Consider the following 22,739-nt stretch of genomic DNA (forward strand, 5'->3'; position numbering starts at 1 on the left):
ACATCCAGACACAGTTTAAATCCATCTGTCTATGAACTGAGTATGGTATAGAGTCTGGCAACCTGTCTTGTGCACTGCCCTGTCTGCAATTGCTGCACTCACAGCTCCCATTTGGCTGGGAACTGGAGCAGCTTGTGGCAGGATCACTATGACGGGACTGTCCCAACCCTTAACTCCCCTCCCCCCCCTGCTCTCTACACCGCCAATCCCCTGCTCTGAATCCCTCCTGCTCCCCAATCTCGTGCACTGACTCCTGCCCCTCCAAGTCCCAACCAACTGCCCTACTCCCGCACCCTCTGTACATTGTAGGCTTTCCTTTGCTACTCCCCAAAATGACTTAAAAAGGCTATTAGGAAAGAAACTGTATTAATAACACAAAGTCAGATTTATTGCTTTAATCACATATTTTACGTTCACTAGCAACAAAATGCTCCCCTTCAGTTTTCACTTCTTGCAGGGGGTCTGCTCTAGCCTATATGGGAGTACCTGGAAGACATTTACAGCACAAACCCCTGTTCTCACCCCATGGGAACTGGACTCCTCTCCTTGGGAGAGTGGTGGCTGCCGGTAGGGGCACTGGGCTTTGAAGCCTGCCCCCATATGGGTACCTAGCGAGGCTACCCAGCCTCCTGGTCTGAGAGTGGTAGCAGAGCTGGGTGGGTCAGGGGCTGGCAGGCCCGCCCGGGGCCCGAGAGCGGTGCGCTGACCCGAACCCCGACACCCCTCTTGGGATCAAACAGCAGGCGACGCTCCGCGGGGGAAGAGGTGTCGGCCGGGCCGCGGGGCGGGAGCTGGGCGCGGCCCCTCCCCGAGCGCTGCAGCCGCCGCTGGCCGCTCCCCGCCGGTGCGGCGGGCTCCTCACCATGGTTGCAGCAGCACAAAGCCGCCAGCGCCGGAGGCCGCTCCCCCCGTGACAGCCCGGCCCCGCCCGCGCCGCGCCCGCCAGCTCCCCGCGCCCGCCGGGAGCGCAGCCCCGCAGCCCGGATGGGAGGCGCCGGCGGGGATGCAGCCGCAGCAGCCGCGGAGCGGGACGGCGGAGCCCAGTAGAGCCGGAGTCGGGAGCCGCCGCCAGGCGCCAGGACCCCGGGAGCTCCCGGGCCGCCCCTCCCGCTGCCGGCCGGGCTTGCCCGGGCGGCGGCGCTGCTGAGTCCCGGCGCTTCACCCCCAGCGGCCGCGAACCCGGAGCCGCGAGAGGCCGCGCCCGCCAGCCGGGCAGCGCCAGGGAGCGGAGCCCGCCGGGACCAGCCCGGCTCCCCCGCCGCGCGCCTCGGGCCGGGGCTCGGCGCCGCTTCCCAGCCCAGCCCGCACCCAGCAGGGGCCGCCGCGGGGCCGGGCAGGCGGCGGCGGGGCCGGGGCAGAGACGGAACGAGATGGCGTCGTACGTGGATAACAGCTTCCGCCAGGCGGTGATGAAGAACCCGACGGAGAGGAGCCCCCAGGTACCCCCCTGTGTCCCTCTAACGGCGCCAGAGGGGCCCGTGACCCTCCCTTCGCTCTCCCCCGTAGTGTCCCCTTAGGGAGCCCTCCCCGCCCTCGAGATCTGCTGGGGACTTACCCCTTGCAGCGCCCTCCTCTTAGCTCTCGGCCCCCCGCTGCCCCGGGGAGCTCCTACAGCCTTTGTTGTTTCTTTTCCCTTTCAAGAGGAGCCTAACCTCGGGCACCGACCCCCATTTTTCTTCCTGGATAGGAGCCCCAGGGTACAGGCAGGCATCACCTGATCTGTGCCCCCGGGGTGCTGCACACGGGGCAACAGGTACCTATTTCCTTATGCCCTTCCACGTTGCATAGTGCAGTTTTTTCATCTTCCACCCACTCCCACATAATGAATCCTCCCTTCCCCAACATTCCCCGTAGCTACTGCTTGTTTATCTCTTGTTTGTCTCACACACACATCATAAACATTTCCTCTGCTTCGAGTACTCCTTGATCTGTACATACGTATGTCAGCTAATCTGTTTTCAGACCTCTCTAATCCCCTTTCCCACTCACGGGATGGAGGAACTCCTTATTCATTCACAGCCAGCAGTAGTTTTAAGATTTCTCTTCCCACTCCTCTCTCGCAGTACTGTTGTTACTTTTGGGGGGCTCACATTCCCTTAGTCGGTCTGTTCATTCCCTTTATCTTTGTCTAAAATTGGGCAGAGAACCCCTGTGTGGTCAGACAGCAACAGAGGAGAAGGGGGGAGGACATCTCTTTGACTGTGAGTTGCATAAATCCTGAAAGCTGACTCTATGGGAAACCCAGATTTAGTAACTGCTGCTGTCTTTCCTCTCTGTTTTGCATAGTGTGTTTTAAAAGAAGATACTATGGTGTTAATAGAAACTTTGAACACTATAGTTTGTATAGGAGTGCAACATACTCACTGTTACACAAACTTAACTCACCCAAAATATTGATGTATAGGATGCTAGTTCATGGAAAGAGAAGAAATGTTAAACTGAGAGCATGTGTCTATTCTTAATATATAACAAGTAGTTTAATTCTGGAATTGAATTCACTGCGTACATATATAGCGCATACAACATTACTGGCCCATCCGTTTATAAGAGAGGTGAATGTTGTATTTTTGGCAAATCTTTGCTTCCTTAAAATAGGGAGAAATTCTTGCAGAAATAGAAATGCTTTCATAGTAACATGGGAGAAGGTTTTTTTAAATGCTGTATTTGAATCTGTCTTCACTTGGGGGCCCACTTATATGTGGTATGTGTGGGATAAATAACAATTTTACTTATATACTCCTGTAGGATTTTTAGCGCATGGGGCTTTGTAAACATTAGAGACAGAAGGGAGGAAAATGTGTAAAATTATTTTGACTTGTTTTTTGAGTCTCCGTAAGGTGAGTGAATTCTTACTGCTTTGGAGTGGTGACTGGATGTGCTACTGCTGCCAACTGTCTAAAGACAAATAAGCTTTATGCTGATCCCTGAGTCAAGCTGTAGTTCAATAGCTAATGATTCAAGGAGTTACTTTGCTCATTAGTTGCAGTGCCATCTGTCCTGTTTTCTAAAGATTTGTCCTATTTCTCTAAGAACTTAGTATATGCTGATCTTAGAGAGGGGTTTTATTTTTTATTACCATGGTTACTGATGATTTTGCCAGATTTTTGATTGGCTGTTGACATTTTAAATTGTGGTTGAGGAAAGAACTTTGACTTTTGGGGCAGCATCCAGAATTCCTTCTTTAGATAAGTCATTGTGGATTCAGTTTTACATCCTTGAGCTTGTGACAACGTCAGATCACGTTGAAAAGTATGGTGTAAATGTGTTAGAAAAGATAGTCCTGATTTTATGAAAATACATTATTCTTTTCTACATCTCATTCTAGAACAAATTCCTTTTATTATAGTGAAGTTAAAGTTGTGTTTGTGTGTCCTTGCTTGACCTTTTCAAATGTTTATTATAGTACTTGCCTTGAATCTTGGCACCAGTATGAAAGCCTACAGGCATCAGAGTAGCACAACTAGTGACTGAAAAGTTAGATTTGGAAACCGAATGCTGTTATTTCAGAAGGATACTACTTGTTAATATGTAGTAAGATCTCTTTTTCTGGGAGAAGCTTAAATTCCAGTAATGGGAGTCAAAGAGATTTGGGAGAACATTATAAAAAGACTGTCAGTTGGTCAGCAGCAGAGATAATGGCAGTTGCTCAGAAATCAGTCAGGTAGTGGAGCCTCCAAACCAGCCTGTGAGAAGACAAAACGTCCACTGTGACAGTTGTATATCTGTGCCAAATAAAGTGAACTGTTAAACTTTCCAGTGTCCCTGCCAATCAGTTTTTTTAAGAAGAATTGATGCAGTGAAGAAACTAACCTGAATGCAAAGGGATAGAGCCAATGCGAAGAACACAGTATAGAAAGCTAAATCCAGAACACTAGGATTGTTTTAGCACTACAAAATTTAAAATATCCAAAAGCCTGCTGTAGTAGTCTACAGAGAAAGAAACCCTAAATCCTTTAGGGTTTGACTGGCCAAAACAGTCAACAAGACAGACTAGATCTATGGGAAACATGCTTTGTTGGCAGTGCTGGACGTCTTCAAGGTTGGTGATCAAATGTGACTCTTCCTACTTCTGGGGAGAAGACTTGATGAAGGAAAATTCATTTATACTTTTTAGAGTGTTTAAGTATTTTTATTTTCACCTGTGCTTTTTCTGAATTGAGTGGCTTAAGTTTTTAATTTTAAAAAAGAATTTAATTTTTCTTTCCTATCTGAGAAGGAATTACTTCATTTTAATCTTAAGGCATACTGTATGGTGGTGAGTAAGCTTCTTTCTTGATTACTTTGTAGTTTAAAATCAGTATTTTTATCAAGCCATAAAGGCCAGGGGCTATTGTTGTGCTTAAAAAAGTAATTTTAGCTATCTTTGATTTTGCTGCTGGCCTTCCCTAAAAATAAGCCAGATTTTTATTAGAAAGGTAGTTATTTAAGTTTGTGTTGAAGAATCTTCACATATTAAGTCGTATAGTTGTGGCTGTTATGAAAAAGGGTTACATTTTTTATATTGACAGAAATGTGCATGTAAGAGAATGTGCATAGGCAAGGAAGCATCTGTTGGTCATGTTTCTTTGTTCTTTTCAATGCTTATTGAATGCTGTGTTTTAGCAAGTGCTTTATCTATACATGCCCAGCTACTCCTCTCTATTTGTGATGTCTGTAATTCTGCATTTGATGTTAGTGTTTTGCCCTCAATTGTGATGATGTAAGTTTAGGGTAATGACTTCATTGTGAGTCAAAATGAGAATAGAGGACTGACTGCAGGATAGCAAGCCCGTGTTTGAACACACAGCTTTGCAAACTATTACATTAGATTATGAAGGGAGGGGGGTCAATGAGATTTTGTTAGAACTTTTTTCCTGTTCAGAAACCCTTTTCTAATTAGGACAGCTTTTAAAAGGTCCTGTTAGAGCATTGCTTCAGAAATTATTGCAGAAAAATCTTTATTGTGGGAATGTGTCCAGGTTTACACTGGATATTCAAAGCCTACCTGAGCTATTCTAGTCAATGGAGTGTTGTATTCTACTTCACAAAATTCAGAAAATAATATAATCTAAAATGTATATGACCAATTGTTTTACATTATTAATTGCATCTCTTGTATAGCAGAACTCTTCTCTTACGTAATTGCTTTATTAAGCTAATCATATTGTTTTTCTTTGAAGGATCAAATAGAAAGTTTGATCGTCAAATATTAAACTTCTAAATGTTAATGAATTCCGATCATATTTATGCCCCCAAGCTTTATGTAATATAGTGGGTTTTCTTAAAAATGCCTTTTAATATATTTGTGGCTTCAAGCTAGGGATGTAATAGTGTAGTCAATTAACCCATGAGCAAAAGCTTAGAGGTTAATGCTATAGACTACATGCTTGCCCCCCTTCTCCTCGCCAGTAATTTTTTTAGCAGGCTGGCCAGAAGCCCGGCTCAGTCCTGGCTTGTGCTGGGTCCGGGACCTGCCTCCGCTGTGGCTGTGCATTGAAAGTGTATTAGGGGCCAGGTGGGCCAGCAGCCTGGCTCAGTTCGGGCTTGCGCTGGGTCCGGGAGCTCAGATACCTCCCCTCTCCTGACCAAAGCAGCAGCGCATGGTGGCAGCAGCCTCTGTATCAGAGGCAGCAGCATGGGGACAGGCAGCCGGTTCGCAAGGGGAGCTTGTTTTTAAACTGATTCCCCTTGCAGACCAGCTCCAACCTGGCACCCCACAGAGGCAGCAGCGCAGAATGGCAGGGATTCCTCGGGAGTGGAGCTGGAACGCACTGAGAAGCGGCGTTAGTAATACGTTTCATGTTGAAAGGGGAGGACTATCTAATTACCCAGTTGACGTCTGCCAATGACATCTGTTAATGTCCGAGTACCTCAAGACAGGATGCTTCTATCTGGCAGATATCTGCCAAATATTTGAGAGAAACAATCGTTTAATTATAGGAGGTACTTATATTTATTTCAGTTAATTTTTCAGTTTGTTCTCCAGTAGCATTGTTTTTGGAATACAGCATTGTTTTATCTGGTGACCGATGAAAGAGTTTAATTGTATGAGAACTCATTAATAGGGACAGACATGAACATTCACTTCTTGATCTAGCATTATGTTGCTGAATCATTCCAAATAAGTGTCAAGCTATTTGTAGTGCTTCATGGTCATAGAAAACAAGTGTTTCAAGGGAAACTGTATAGGGTGCTTGATTAAAATACAGATCTTTTATCCATCTTACAAATGCATTTAAAGATTAGTTCCTTTTTTTAAAAGAACTTTTTATTTTTCTATCTACTTTTTGTATTTGTCATTGCTTGAACAACAATATGTGAGTAAATGTGTTGTTTAGGGGTTCTTCTGAACTAGCAAAATGCTGTGATGTGTGGGTTGCACATACCTCAGAAGAATGTTTACGTTAAAATATGTAATATATTTTTAGCCATTTTTAATGCACTTGGGCATTTGTAAATGGGAAGAGCTAGCACAATGAGCAGCAATGTAATGATTGCTGTTTAGGAGCCCCTAATCGAAGACATTAGAACAGTTGTGTCTATCACTTTTCTTTCAGAATAAAAACACAGAACAAGTTGTAAAGCGGGAAGAAAAAAAGAGAAATTCTAATTAATATAAATACTTGAATATTTTTAGTCCTGGAGCTATAAAACACTGATCCCATTCAGTGTTACCTAATGCACTTGCAAACTTGAGCCCCATGATAAATGCAGAAGTTTCACTTACATGATATACACTTGAAAAATCTGGATACAATAAAGTTAAAGCAAAAAAACTTTTTTATAAAGATTTCTGGGCTTATACTTCATGCTCCTCTGAAACTAGTAATATGTTAATATGGATTAAATAAAATATTATTTCAATACATTGTTTTGGTCAACTTTTAGTAATAGTAGGAGCTGTAACTTGAGTTTTTGAGATTGAGCTCTTCAATATTTGGGCTTGGCTGGAAAGGCTTGAAAAACTTGTGTGCTTGCTGAAGGACTAAACCTCCTTGCCAAAGGTGGTGATTTATGCAATGTGTATTATTGGAGCCCAGATGTATATGGGAGATATATTCCTTGTCCTGAAGTGCTTAGAATTAAATTTAAGTGAAGACCTAATAAGCAGATGTAATAAAATAAAAGGAAGGGAAGGATAAGGAGAACAGTGATAAGGTTACTTGTCTACATAGCTAACCTACATGTATAACTTGGTGATTCTAAGACCTTTCTTATAGACAAAGTTGGTAACAATGCCTATAAGATGGCTTGTTTTCCATTTTCCATTAAATTAGCAACTGAACCCAGTGTTTTACATATTAACTGCTTAGTCTAAAATGCTATTTCTGAAAAGTGTGTTTTGGGGAAAAAATATGTAGCTTTTGTTAATGTTTTTCCCAAAGTACTTTTGACAGGATCTGCCATTTCAAGGATTTGAGGCAGATACCTGAAGCTGGGCAAAGGGTGTTCCTAGGGTAGGACAAGTGATTAGTGTTGCTTGTGCTCCTTAAAAATCACCAGTGGCAAATGTTAAGAGCTAGTTACAAGTTGGCTGCTAACTCACTGAACACTCCACCTGTTCTAAGCATGTGTTGGCCCCCAATTTCTCCTTACATGGCAACCACAGCATTCATGCTCCCAGATGTAGAATTAGATTTGGGCAGAGTATTGGGCAAAGAGGCAATTGCAGATACAAGAATAGCTACTGCCATCTATTTTATCTAGGGCAAGGGTTCTCAAACTTTGTGATACCGTGACCCCCCCCCCTTCTAAGTTGCTTGTGACTGCCCTCTAAGTTGTTCGCGACCTCCTAGGGGGTTGGGACCGACAGTTTGAGAAATGTGGGTCTAGGGAATTCAGAGGTTAAAGTAAAAAAAAAATTAGAGCCCACCTCTACACTACCACTTATGTTGTTCAGAGGTTTGAAAAAAATACAGGCAGTCCCTGGGTTACATGGATCCGACTTACATCAGATCCCTACTTACAAACGGGGCGAGGCAACCCCGCACTAGCTGCTTCCCCCCAGCAGACCAGGGAGACGCGAAGCTAGCGTCCCTCCCCCCCCCCCAGCAGACTAGGGAGACGCAGAGCGGCTTTTCTCAGCAGACACCTCAGCTTGAGAATAAAGGACTGAGGGAAGTGAGGTGTGGAAGAATAAAACTGAGCTCTGGAGAAATGTTTGGCTAGAGTTTCCCCTACAATATGTACCAGTTCCAACTTACATACAAATTCAACTTAAGAACAAACCTACAGTCCCTATCTTGTACGTAACCCGGGGACTGCCTGTATGCTACTCTACTGAATGACATATGCTGGCAAAACTTAAGTGGTAGGATGCACTGTACTATGTCAGCTTATGTGTGTTAAGGTTGCACAAGCACTCAAATGTTGGGAAATCTTGTCCCTGTATGTGTATACAGAGAGATACAGTCTTTAAGTACATGATGGCATATTGTGAGTCATGCCTCATTGAGTGTATAGTTAGTGCCAAATAAATGAGGCAGTGGTTTAGTATGTGTTTAATTTCCCTGTCACTCAGTGTCTGATGTGCATTATTTAGGACACACTGTTCAAATCCCATGCTGAATACGGAATTTCTATTTGTGGATTTTTGTGTTATGTGATAACATCTGAGTATCTCATACACACAAATGAATTTATTGTCACAGAAGCTCAGTGAGGCAGTGACATATGGATTGTTATTTTACAGATCAACAACTTAGACAGAAGTATGAAGGCCCAGATTTGCAAAAGTGTCCTGTAATTCCGTGTGCCTTAATGATTGGGTGCTGAACTTCTACAGCTCCATTTGATGTCAGAAGCAAATGCTAGCTCTTCTGAAATTTGGGCAGCAGGTATATCAGACTGCGTTTCAGAAAATGAGAATAAATTTCTCAATAGGCTACTGTGAATATTTGATGTCCTATTGTCCATTATTCTCAAAGTGGAAGGAGTGTTATGTGCAGACGATGAAAGATATGGGAAAATACCGTGAATAGATTTTGGGGATAAGCAAGTCAGTATTCCTTTCTTGTAATTCTCTGAAATAGTTTTTACAATGAAGGACCAAAGCTCTCCTAGTAATAAGGCAGTATTTTTTTTCAGTAGCATTTTATGTCTTGAAAAATCTGTTTTTCAGCTAAATGAAAATGTGTAAGCTGAGTGAAATACTGCAAGGTTGCTTATTGTAGAGGCATTTCATAGAACTTGGAGAGGGCTTGCCAATTAAGCAAATAAAAAATGGAGGACTTGAGCAGTATTACAAAAGAAATAGTCCAGAGTTCAGACACATATATTCTTGTCTAAGAATTGCTGTTGTAGAAATATTTTTGTAATAGATATTAGTTCTAACTTCTTTCATCCGGGTCTAGCATAGGAGGAAAAATACTGAAAGGAGATAGCAGTATCTTGGCACATAATATGTTGGGTGAATCTGGTGTTTTGTGATGACATCACAAGTGAATGATATTTTTTGTGTGCCAGATTGGAACTTGTCTGATATTATCTGCTACTCCACTAGTGAAAAATAGCTGCTGTGCGGCAGTGAGAAGTGGCATTCTGAAAAGCATTTTGAGGGACACAGACTTGGAATGTAATTTTGATTTTTACTGGCATGCAAACTGAATTAACGTGCATATAATCACACTCCAAATCAGTATCCTTTGTCTAGAAAATACATCCTATATCATGTTCCATCTATCTTTGAAGACTTTTATAAGATCGTATTCTGTGATAATCTTGCTTAGAGAATACTCTTTCTTAAAGCCAGAATTCACTCTCTTCCAAACATTCACTCAACTAAAAATGGTGATAAACATTATCTTGACAGTGTAAAATTAACAAACGCCAGGCTTGAATTGCAGGGTAGGTTTTAGCTGCCTTTGTCAAAGGGGTGCCAGTTCAAAATATAATGAAGAAATATTGGACAGAAGGAACAGAGAGACTAATCAGGACTGACTGTTAGCTGCACTGAAAGGCAGATATTAGTGTTTAAAAATGAGTAGGTCCAGAAAAACAGATGAAAATCTTTGCACATCATGTTGCCTATACACAAAGCACAGTGTACTTCATAGCATGTAAGGGATGTAGATAATGAAACAATGTACATTATCTGAGTATGTTGGAAAAATGTCAGTTCTGTGGTATCTTTAAGTAAACTTAATATGTAGGATGGAATTATTAACATGAATAATACAGTATAGTAGCGGCTATTTTTATATTAAGTTTATTATACACCAGCCACATTCTCAGTATATTGTAGACTGTCATCTTTAGGTTTCAGAGTTAACCCAATCAAATGAAGCAGCTCAAATCTCTCATGGCTATTTCAGATTACTTGCATGCTCTGAAAACATCACTGCTTCAGTTTATTTTCCTCTTTTCAGGATTCTCTGCACAACGACCAAGGGTAGAAACATTTTTTAAAATTAAAATTGAGACTCTGGAGCAAGGAATGAATTCAGTGGCAAATTTTGCATGTGTGTGTTAATACACAGAACCCTGCCTATGTGAAACAAATTCGCCTTTGTTTAATTTCTAATTTGCAGGTATATGAATTATACAAGTCACAAACTGTCATTACTGTTTATCTCTTCAGAGACAGCAAAGACTGAATGGGTATAAAAATGTGTGGTCCCTGCAAGCTATAGTTGAAATACTTTGGAGAAACTGGTATATTGCTGCTGAAATATGGGAAAACACAAGCCTCGATTCTCCAGGGCTGTTGATCCATCCCCCTTTCACAAAGAAATTCACTTTGAAGACAATAGCTTATTGGTTACAGCATAAGTAAAGAAATCGAGTCTATTATAAAAAGGAATTATGTAGAAGCCAGAAACATGAGATTTTCTACAGAGCCTTGGTAGGGATATTGGTTGTCTAATATGCTCCAGATTCCTCTTTACTGTTTGAGATGCTAAGCAGTTTACTGAATATACTATCTACTAAGGAGTAAATAAACAGTTAGTAAACAGCATGAATGAACAAATTAGCCTAAACTTATTCCAAACTAGGAAGAGAGTAAACCTGTTACATGAAGATCTTGGGGTGACACACATTTGATACTGTATTTAGAGCTATTATATACATACTTCTAGATAATCTGTTACTCAGGGGAGCTCTGTTTTTAATAAATACAGTACAGATGTCAGCAAATTCAATATCCGTGAAATGTGTCGGGCTATTTGACTGTCCTGAAGACTGAAATATTGTATAGACCAGTGGCTCCCAACCTTTTCCAGAATACAGATCCCTTTACAATCTATTAAAATTGTACAGATACTCCCCATCCCCAACAAAAAAGTTGTCCCTGCAGCCTGCATGTCCCTCAGCCTGCACTGCTTCTTGAGCCGCGTCCCTCAGCTCAGCAGTGGGACAGTTAGTACTGGTGTTTCGTTTTGTGTGTGGATTCTTTTAAGAATTAGACTGAGGAAAATCAAGTTGTTGAACATAAGCTATTGAATAGCCTGGGGATGTAAGCAAATAGTCAACTATCTGACAAGCGAAAGCTTATAGGATAGTCGATTAGTCCCTCGACTAGTCGCTTCCCCTCTTTGCTGCCTCTATCAGAGACATCAAGGTGGAGGGAGCAGGATCCGGTGCTGGGGTAGTCAGCTTAAAAGCCGGTTCTCCCCATATCCATCTCACTGGGGAGTAGGTGATGCAGGCGGTAGCTGATTCCTGGCTCGCACTCAGTCCCAGATACTGCACCTACTGGCTCTCAATACATTTGAAAATCAGAAGCGCAGAGGGGAGAGGTCTGGCGCAAGCCGGGACAGCTGATTCCTGGCTCGTGCCGGGTCCCCCGCTGTGCATCAGTCCTTTAAAAGTATTAAGATCTGGCAGGCTTTTAATGCATTTAACAGGCAGAGATGCAGCAGGATTAGCTCTCGCGCCGGGAGCTAACCCTGCTGTCATTCCCCCGCTTATCAACTAATCGATGAAAAATCCATTGATTAAACAAAATTTAACATCCCTAGAATAGCCATAATCTTTTAATAAATGTTAGCCACTACTGTGTTGGCTGAGTTTGACCTAACTGCTTTAGTGAAAGGCAGTGGGTTTTCTGCTCCTTGAACTTCTATTAAGGTAGGTCACTTGATCACTGCTTTTTTATTTTTTTAATGGGTAACTTGGAAGAAGTCAGTATCCTATGGCTGCTGGCCTATGCTAGCTGACTTGGGCTTGCAGGGCTCGGGCTAAGAGGCTATTTGTGGTGTAGGCATTCAGGCCTGGGCTAGATGCCTGGCTCTAGGATGGGGCTGGGTAAGATGCGTCCCGGGGGGCCAGATCCAGCCCATCTAACACTTTGATCTGGCCCTTGGACTGCATCTGGCTGCATTTTACTTATAGCCTGCTGTCCATGCCTCCAAATTTCCAGGCAGTATCTCAGGCAGCCAGATCCTTTTAAAATGGCTCCTGGTCACTTTGCTATCCTGGCAGGGGCCAGAGCTGTGAGCACTTTAAATAGATGCAGTAACCTTGGGTAGCTGCCAGGCAACACAGTAGCAATGGGGTTGGGAGCCAAGAGCCTTTTCCTGTGTTTTTAATTCAGAGCCTCCAGCCTCAGATAACTGGGGGGAGGCTAGTCCTCAGCCCCACCTCTTCCGCTCTAGTTCCCGCCCCTTCCAAAATTCATTGTGTTCTTCTACCCCCAGTGAAAATTATTCCCTACCCTTGGTCTAGGACCCTGCAAGGTGAGAGATCCCAGAGCTCAGGCTCCAGCCTGAGGTGGGGCATCTATACTGCAGTTTAAACAGTTCCTAGCATGAGTCGCCTGAGCTTGAGTCAGCTGGCATCAGCTGGCCATGGGTTTCTAATTGCAGTGTAGACTTACTATTATATTTTTTCTTCAAAAATACTATTGAGCTATTCTAAAGAAAGTTGCCCAAAATCAGAATATGCAGCACCTCTGTTTCATACTCAAGAAAAATCACCGGACCACTAAATATTTTTAAGAACAATAACAAAATTGTGCTGAGATGGTACAGTGGTTCCAAGGAATCTTCATTTATTGAGCTAAGGGAGTTTTGAGTGGATTGAATTACCACTATGCAACTGTTTCCTCCTCAAAAGTACTGAAAAGAACTATGCATGTCAATCATACCACCTGAATCTGTAAATAAAATAAGGAAAAATGTGCATTTTCCCCCATTTTGTCCTCACTTTTATATCTAGCTTTTTTCCCTGTCACTGTTTTGTTAGTGTAGCCTCTTAGAAATTCTTCTGTCTCTTCATTATGATTTGCCATCTCTAATTTTTTTTATTCTGTTTAATTTATACCTATTTGATTTGAGTGTAACTGATGAAAAAGATGAATTTGTAATTTGGAAGAGGATTTAGAAAGAAAAGTAGGGAAGTATTCTACTCTGTATTTTTGTATATAATATACAAAAATAAAACAATACATAAAATGTTTTATGTCTGTGCTGGAAATGAAGCCTTTGTGTTTTCATAAATTCTTTCATTGTTCATAAATTGTTTACCACTTATTCTTTAAACAATAGCAAAAGTCCACAGTATGCCATGAACTGTTTTTGTATGCTTTAAATTCTCATTTAAGGCATTGAAGAGTATGGTAGGAAAAACTAGCATCAGTATTATGCTAAGGGAATTTTAACAATTTTGTGTGGAAAAACAACTGTAATTTCACTTATGTATGGATTTTTATTGGCATACTGCTGTATTTTAACAAATATTGTTCAAAAATATCTTGTCATATGTGATAGTGCAGAATATTTTTCTGTATTAAAATTAAGACTAAAATCTTGTAGAAATAAAACCAGGAGAACTCTTTGGATCTCAAAATTTCAGTGTGCTGTAATAGTTGAACAATTACAGAAACATGGGGAAGCTTTTGTTTTCCACAAGATATGGTGTAGCATTATTAGTTGAAAAATCTATAAGGAGTATCTGTTCTTCAGAGAGATGGCAGGGTAAGTTTGCCACAGTATGTACACTGGTATGTATGCTCACATTCTAAAGAGTAATAGTTTACTGTTAATAAATCTTGAACAGTGAGAGGTTAGTTTGTTTAAATTAGGTCCATTCTAATGCTGTCCCTATGGTAAAGAGCTGTTTTCATGTTAAGTACCATGACTGATAAAATTGCAAAGTAATGTATGTTTTCATTTAAGTAGTTCTATAATTTCATATAATACTCCGTGTTTTGGGACAGTTTCTTATCTTAAAAAAATCTTGTTCACAGCAGCTTCGTGGTGTTTACATTAGAACATTAATTTATTTTTAGGTCTGGTTCCTCAGTATTTGTCAGCCGAGTGTTCATTAGTCAACATTAATATTCTATAGTTGTTACAATGCAGTTCAGAGTTGACTTGCCAGAACTGAGCATAATAATTAAGCCTGATAGATCAAGGAGAGTCGTAGTGGTTTTGGGAAATGCGCAGATGGAACTATTCCAGATTAATGCCAAGTTTAATTGTTTAACTCTAATAGTGACACTAAATCACATTTAATTATTAAGGTAAAATGTGTGTGCTTGAGTTCTAGGAGGCTTCTGTAAGTTGCCTATGCATGTGACGGGACACAGAGGGATTGTGATAACATTACTAACCCATAATGAAGCATATTTCTAAACTAATGTGTTCCTGAAGATTCAACCTATACTGAGAGAATAGTGACCATATTGTGCAAGTGTGTTTTGTCTGGCAAAACACAAACGTTTCTCCTTGTGCATCTCTGCAGCCTAACTCAAACAGAATAAAGATAACATTGCAAGTTTTCTCTTACACGGCCTCCAAGGCTTATTGTAGATTGATTTCTGGTCCTTCATTTCTGAGCAGTTGTTTTTCTTTCCTAGCCCCTCTGGTTATAAATGACTTGAATGTAGGACTTACCTCACAAATGAGATCATGAAATTGCCTCCTCCAGAGATGGTATTTGTTTGACACAAGGGCCTGCACATTTAGCAATCTTCTTATGTGGAAACCCAAATCTTCAGCTGGATAATATCTGGAAGTGAAAATAGTGTACCCAAGATATGGCTCTTTTTTCCTCTTGTTTTGTAATCCTAACTTAGATGTGGCTATGGAGACAATAAGACAGCTATCTGGTTTAATGCCGACATCATAATTTTATTTTAACCCGAACTGTAATTTAACTGATAGACAAGTGTGCTCTCGTGAATGTCCACGTTTTTCTTCCCAAAACTCACTAATAATAAAACAACCTATGCAATCTCTCAGGGCTATTTCAGTCCAGATTTCCAGCTGGCTGCAGGGGCTTCAGTGTATTTTAGTTTGGATACCACAACCCTGCCTTTCTCTCCTCTGCCTCCATATAAAAAATAGGAAAATGAATGTAACAGTTTAGCTTTAGACGCCAGATCAAATCTGGATGCAAAAATTAAAAAAAGGGGAAAATACCTATAAAGTGCATTGCCCATACTACCTGCAGAGAGAAATCCTTCTCAGGCTCTCAATTGTTTAAGCTCCTGGAATCTTGGAGATCTTGCATTCTGTCGAAAGCAGGGGCATAGCCATGGGTGGGCCTGTGTGGGCTGTGGCCCACCCACTTTGTTTCCAGACTCACTCTCTGCCAGCTTATCCAGTGCTCCAACTGGGGAGTGAGGTTGGGGTGCTAGGGCTTCCTCTGCTGTGGTCTGGCACTCGAACCCGGGAGCAGGGGCAGGGCACCACAGCTTCCCATACTCTGCCAGGCGCTGCTGCTGAGGAGCCGGGTTGGGATGCTGGCACTTAACTCCGCCACCAGCATTGTCCACTCACCCGAAGTGGGCCTTTTGGCTATACCACTGATTTGAAGGCAATCAGGTTGTGGGGGTAATATGGCTGCCTTTGGCCCAATGAAAACACCAGTGAGTAGGGAGAATTGTGTGCTTTTTTTTTTTTTTTTAAGTTATTGATTTCACACACCCAAAAAACAAAATAAAAAATCTCCATTGTTGTCTGACGTTGTGTCTTATTATGTTGTGTAGCTGAAGTTGTTGTTTTTGTGGTAAAATCCATTAAGTGCTCGAGTCTTTCTGAACACTTGAAGATCCATGCTCTGAGGAACTTTTAACTTAAGGAGTATAATGGTCATTCCTATCTAAATAGCAAAAGCCTGTTTCTGTCTTTAAAAGATTATATTCCACAGTGACCCCTTAATGGAAATCTGTTCTTTCTGGATATTGGGACCCTACAGTAATGTGAATGACAGCTAACTACTGTACTTTAAAATTGTATCATTGACCTGTGATTTTTAAAAAGTTGATGAGTTAATTTAACCCTCTGAAGTGCACAAATGAGACTGGATATCTTGCTTTTCCCCCCATTGCAACTTAGTATTGATGAGTTGTTTCATCCTGCTGTAAGTATTAGTTCTATTTTTAAACAAAACAGTTCATCAACAACATTCAGTTTTTAAATTTAGAAAGGGCCTTTATTTGCATTTTCTACTTAGGCAATGTTCCAAACTATGATAAAACCAAAATGAGTGCTATCTGTGTATTAGCTGTTTTCAAGAAAATTAATTCCTAGCTTAGTTAATTTTTCTAATGTATATTTAAAGGCATAGATTTGGTGCATGGGATGCTCATTGATCCCCATTTGAAAATATAATTAAAAATATTCTCACTATTTGAACTTTAGTCTAAGTGATTGTATGATACTCATTGGAGTTAAAGAGGCTGCTGTTTTGTTTTTGTTGTTGTCTTCTGAATACTGCATTTTCTAATGTTTCTCTCTGCAACCCTGAGAATGGATATAAATCTTTTAGCAGAAGAAAGAACAGGAAAGAGGTAATCTCTCCTTTGATATCATTCTTCTTGTGATAGGAGGCTGGCTGGTTGATCCTGTTCATTATTTTCCTGTATGAGCTGCAGGAGGAGAGCAGATTCCTTGTTTTTTAACATTTTCTTTGGCACCTTGCCCCTTCCCTCCCCCGTTTTAATATTTTCCGCTGTCAACATTAGATTACTGTTGAGGAAACTGTAAGTAAAGTTTTTTATTTTTTTCAGTTTCTATAATTCTTAGTTTAAAGCCTGATTTTTTGTTAGTTGTATAATTTGATTTCTCTAGTTGGTAGCAGTTGCACTGAGAGAAAGTGGACTGTTGACTTTAGAGTATTCTAATGTATTGTGTGGGAATACTCTGCTTGGTATAGACAGAGGCTTCCCTCACCAGGCTTGGATTAGGGGTGGTTGTCCCAAGGCAGAGAATGTTTTGTGGATGGTTAGTGTCTCCTTGGTGGGGCAAAGAAGACGGTGATGGAAGAAGAGGAGAGAGGATTCTGACTTGATTGTGTTGTTAGGGATGTTAATTAACGTGTATTTGTAAATGTGTAACATCTGGATTTTAGCAGTTACACATTTACACTCAGGAGTGGGGCAGGTAGGAGCTCTGGCTCCCTGTGAGCACCGGCTCCTGCCTACCCTTCTACCCGCCCATGTTGCTGCCTCTCTATCATTTAAGCTGGCTCACCTCCAGTACCAGCTCCCACCTGTCTCCCCTTTGCTGCTGACTCTGTGGGAAGTAATGGGGAAGACAGCACTATGGGACCCTGTATGTGCGGGGAGCCGGCTTCAAAGCCAGCTTCCCATGGACATTGGCTCCTATCCTCCCCCCCCCCCCACTTGCTGCCTTTGTAAGAGGGGAGACGCATGTAATTGTTAGGATTAACCGATTACGCTGAGGCTTATTGGTTAATTGTATAAATGACTACATGCTAACATCCCTAGGATGAACAGATGTCCTGCTTAGTGGGGAAAGGGGGAAAGAAGGAGGATGGAAAGAGAAGGTAATTCAATGAATGAAATGGTGAAATTGATTTCAAGATTACACTGTTCAGTTTCAAAGAAGCAATTTATTCTGGAGAGAGCATTTGATTGTAATCATTTGCATTGGAAGTTGCAGCATTTTCTGTTAGCTTCAGGTAATGTAAATAATGGTAAAACCAAACCTTAGATAAGCTATGTTAAAACTATTTTCTTTTGGTATGAAAATCTAGTTGGCTTATTTCCATGATGAACTATAAAAATACCAGCAAAAGTGTTGAATATTAGTATTGAAGGATTTGAATGAGCAGGCATTCAGTTGTGATGGCAATATTGATGTATGGAATCTGCATTGAAATTGGCTCGAATTTTATAAGGTTTTGAAGGAATATCGGTAGCCTGGATATGTTACATTTGCAAGAGTTATGATGCTGCAGTAATGAGTCGTGAAAGTCTTGTTAATGGACAGCCTATTGTTAAAGAATAGCCATTTATGTACAGTAGCATTTGAAATAGATTCATTCATGAAAAATTGATGTTCTTAAAGCAAGCGAATGAAATGAATGTGTTCTATGGGGATTGTTTAATTTTTTCAGGGTTACTTAATCTTTTTACTTTGGCTATGAAAATCCATGGTGTTTTATATCACTTTCTTTAACTACAAGATAGGACTCTTTTTTTAAAAAAACAAAACGTGCAAATAAACCACCTATGATCAGATGTCTGCCAGTGATTAGTTGTATCCATCTAAAACTCTGTCAACCTGTCAGAAGAAAAAAAGACTTCACTGGTTTCTTCACAGCAGTCAGGAGTTTCTAGAGGTCAGCGAACAGACTGATTCATGATTCCACCTCTTCTGCAGCAATATTTTTTTAGATGGTTGACTTTTTTTGTGAATTATTTCATGCCCTCATGCATAGCATGGAAGCCATGACTCTTCAATTACACTGCTGTCCAGAAAGTTATTAATTGTAGGATTGACATTTTGGTAGTTTCATTCTGTTGCTATTTGATAGCTATTTGTCTGCTATTACTGTAGCTGAGGTAAAGAAGCTATTTGTGTGAACTAAAAACAACACTTAACCACTTAATACTGTGCACTGTTTTCCTCCCGAAAACTTTCTTTTTCTATGATGGCTATAGAAAGGGAATTAATAAATAACCTCTTCTTTAAGGCAGCTCTATCTCTGGGAAATCTGTGTGTCCTGGCATTTCCATCTAGATAGGATTTTCAGCTTGTGGCTCGGAACCCAAAATAAGGTCTTCAGAATGTTTCAGAGGGTTGCATGGCTGCTTCTGTAGCTCCTGTCCCACAGGACTTGCCTCCCTGCTCCAGGCATTACAACCTTTGGGTTCCTAGTTTAGCCCATTCAGGTTTAGCCCAGGTATAATGATGATGTGAGTCTGGGTAGACTAGTGAGCAGTCTAGCCTTCCTACAACCTGACTCATGGGAAAAGGGAAGGTGACAGAATATCTTCCAGTGTGTGGTCACTGGGCACTTTTGTTTATAATCATTCTCCTTGAAAGTAGTAGCATTTTGTGATAGTTTTAGTGAATGTAAATAGCTGGAAAAGTAAACTCTTAGTTAAACTGTATACAAACATTTATTTTGTTGTGAAGTTCTGGTTGTCTTATTTCATTTTATGACCAATGTCCCCTCTAATCTTTCCATCTCTGTGCAGATTTTTCCATCAATACGTGGAATGAATTTTTATGTGCTGAGGCATATACAAATTAGGGTTGTGAAAATGTAACTATGTACGTGGTTAATCGATGAGCTCTCAGTGCTCACAGTTACATGTAGGCTCCCATTATGCACAAGGAGCTGGTTTAAAAGCTGTTTCCTGCTGCGCTACTGGCTCCTGGGGAGCCTCCTGCCCTCCCATGCTGTTACCGACACTGGCTTCTGGGGAGCCAACTGCTGCCCCACATGTAGTTGCTGAAATTTTCAGTGGTCATACTGTTACTTAAATGCATTTTAAATCGCTACTACAAATGTACATCACTACTAGAAACAAAGAACCTAATGGTGGGTGCTTTGCTAATCAGCTAGGTGGTATTAGAATTTCTCTTGAGTATCCACACAAGCACACAGCTTACAGGGAACACTGGTTATGACACCCAGTGATGGCCCTGACAAACATCCACAAAACTTTTTCTTGATGAAGTGTAAATGCTGAGGAATTAATACCACCAATGCAGCTGGACTGTTGGCAGTAAAATAATCATTTGGCAAAAAAGTCTACTGTAGAGATGTTTTAGACTGCAGGCTTCTCAATGCAGGGACATCTGTATTTTAGTCTCTCTTCCAGTGCTGAATATGGTGAACACAAGAAGTCCCAAATTATTACTTTTTTCTGTGTTTGTCACAATAAAGGCAAGAAGCTTAACTTTACAACAAAATGGGGAGAGTCTGCCATGGTCACAAGGTGTAAGTTTGTGCAGACAATTTTTTGACATGTGCTGACAATTTTTTTTTGCAAGACAAAGTATTCTCTCTCTCTCTCTCTCTCTCTCTCTCTGTGTATATATATATATATATATATATATATATATATATATATATATATATATATATATATATATATACACATTTTTAAATTTGCATAGTTAGTCCTTTTTTGTCTTTTGTTATTGCTGTTATGTCAACATAATCTTTTATTAAAGAGCAAATGCAGACTGCAAAATTATCAGTGCCAGTTAACAGCAATGTTATGTTGTGATGACATAATCTATCTTCACAAAGAACAAAGCATAGTTTGTTCAGAACCAAGGAAGCATCTGTGTAAAATATGTGGTATTTCTAGTCCATTAAAATGTCATTCATATTTTCATTTCCAATGACTTTTATTTTTTTTCTTCAATTGAGGTCTGTATTGCCAAATTGTTCTGCTTTGTAATGGACTCTACACTGTTCTCTTTTTCTAGATTGTTTGCTTTTGTCCTCTACTTAAAATATAAGGCATCCTCTATTTTTTTTTGTCACTTACATAAGTAGTTTTTCAATTTCTAGTTATAAAATTTAACCCTTGCATATAAATTGACACTTTTTTCTTAAGAATAGCTTGTTTATTTTATGGGTCTAATGATCCATAAATATACTTATTCCATCGTGGAAACAAAGATATTTTAAAATAACATTAATATGTTGCTTCTGGCAAACTGTTTTAGTTTGTCTATATTTAGAAATATTCTCATAGTTGGAATTTGAGGAAAGTGGAAAATCAAAAAAGTTTAAAAATATTGCAATGTAAGATCAAAAACAGATGGTAAAGCAGAAGAGTATATTATGTATCTTGTGACAAACTATATTCAAATGTATTGGAAACTGGTAGTATAATCATCCATAGTTTAGGTGAATAAAGCACCTTATATTTATAAGAATGTTGCCTATCAGTAGTGTGAAATTCTAAAACTGTGGGGTGTTTCAGTATATCTATAACAACAAGGGTATATTTTCCTTATTGGTAGATCATATTTCAGATTATATCTGTGTCCTTTTTTTAAAAGGACAATGTACGGTTTAGTTACATATTTACAGTGATTCAGTTGGGAAGCAAAATACCACATGTCAATAGTCAAACATTTAACCAGTTTTCAAAAGTGTACGTACTACACCTAAGATTAGACCCCCAAATCAAATTTTCTGCGGGAGCAGAGCATTGTTTAGCTGTTTAGAAAAAACTTTGTTCAAAATCCAGGACTAATGTAGTTATTTAGAAATTATATAATATTCAGTGGTTAGTAGAATTCATGGGCTGCCTATTCAGAAAAATCAGGTAGCTTTATTTATTTGCCTTGGTAAAAAGAATGTAAATATGCAAAAATGTATACTTACGAATAACTGCTTTTTGCTGACTTGGGCTGAGAAACCGTCTTTAGATCAATGAAGTTAGAAGAGCAGAGTAGTGGACTTCTTAAACAGAGTGCTTATTTTTCAGTGTGACTTTCAAAGTTGACCCTTTGGGATGTTTCCTGTAAGCACTAGTTAAAGCTGTGTGTGCATATTGGAGGGGAAAATAAACCTGCTAGTTTTCGTGCATTATAGCTAGATGGCTGTCCTATAATTACTAGCAATTAGATATTTGAAGCACAGTGAGAGTTTGAGTGAGGGATGCAGCCATTTCTGAAGGCTTGTCCGTTTTCCTTAGGAGCTTGACATGCAAACTTTTCAGAACCTTAAGAATTCAGAATCAGTTTTCAGTAAAGGTTTTCTTGAGTATTTTGTAACTTGTTTCAAAGACTTTCAAAATAAATGTTCTGTTTAAAATTTTGTTCTAAATTAGGGATATAAGAGTGTAGCTATTTATACGGGTAACCAATAAGCACAAGGCTACCGATTATCCAAACAGTTACATACAGCTCCTGGTCCAGCTGGCTGCTGCCCCACGCTGCCTCTGTACCAGAGGCAGCAGTGTGGGGCAGCAGCTGGCTCCCCAGGACTGGGATGGCAGGCGGGAGCTAGTATTTGCTGGGAGTTGGCTTAAAAGGTAGCTCCCGGCTCCCTGGGAGTCGACTGATACCTTGTGCTGCTCCATCTGTATCAGCAGGGGAGCCGGAGACAAAGGCAGCAGCGTGGGGCAGCTGGCTGGAGCTGACTGCTGCCTCGTGCTGCTGTCTCTTACACAAAGGCAGCAGCGCACATTAGCTCCCGGGGAGCTGCCTGCTATCCCGCACTGTGGATATGTGTAACCGCTGAAATTTTTCAGCAGTTAGCCAATTGTCCGCATTTTATCATCCTTATTTTAAATTAAAATGCACATTTTAACTTTTGTATGCCCTATTTAAGGAAAATGAAAAATTAACTCCATTATAAAGTTTCTCAGCTTTTGAAATTGCTTGAAGGGGAGACCTTTTTTTCTCTCACTGAACACTTTTAATTAATTTAGTTTAGCAATTTTCCCTATATACAGAGGGGTCATATTACACGTATGTTAGAGTATTTCTGTAGGTACACCAAAGAAACTTGGTGGCCAATTTAAATTATACAAAACTATAAAAGACTGGCTTATTATTGCTTCAATAACAATGGAAACTTATTTTCTT

The 22,739-nt window shown here is 40.5% G+C and overlaps 1 protein-coding gene across 9 annotated transcripts in view; it reads left to right on the forward strand.

The window, feature by feature from the left end:
* Positions 1-578: 578 nt before the first annotated feature.
* Positions 579-22,739, forward strand: part of RAPGEF2 (Rap guanine nucleotide exchange factor 2) — a 303,062-nt gene continuing 280,901 nt past the window's right edge. For 3 of the 9 annotated variants that reach the window (XM_075930132.1, XM_075930134.1, XM_075930127.1), the window contains exon 1: positions 582-1,439. In XM_075930132.1, coding sequence (XP_075786247.1) covers positions 1,371-1,439 — 69 coding nt within the window. In that variant the 5' untranslated portion in view covers positions 582-1,370. Of the gene's footprint in view, positions 1,440-22,739 lie in introns of all 9 variants that reach the window. The other 6 variants (XM_075930126.1, XM_075930135.1, XM_075930131.1 and 3 more) reach the window with 4 other exon arrangements.

The sequence above is a fragment of the Pelodiscus sinensis genome, chromosome 5 (assembly GCF_049634645.1).
Source record: "Pelodiscus sinensis isolate JC-2024 chromosome 5, ASM4963464v1, whole genome shotgun sequence".
In the NCBI taxonomy this organism is placed as follows: domain Eukaryota; kingdom Metazoa; phylum Chordata; order Testudines; family Trionychidae; genus Pelodiscus; species Pelodiscus sinensis.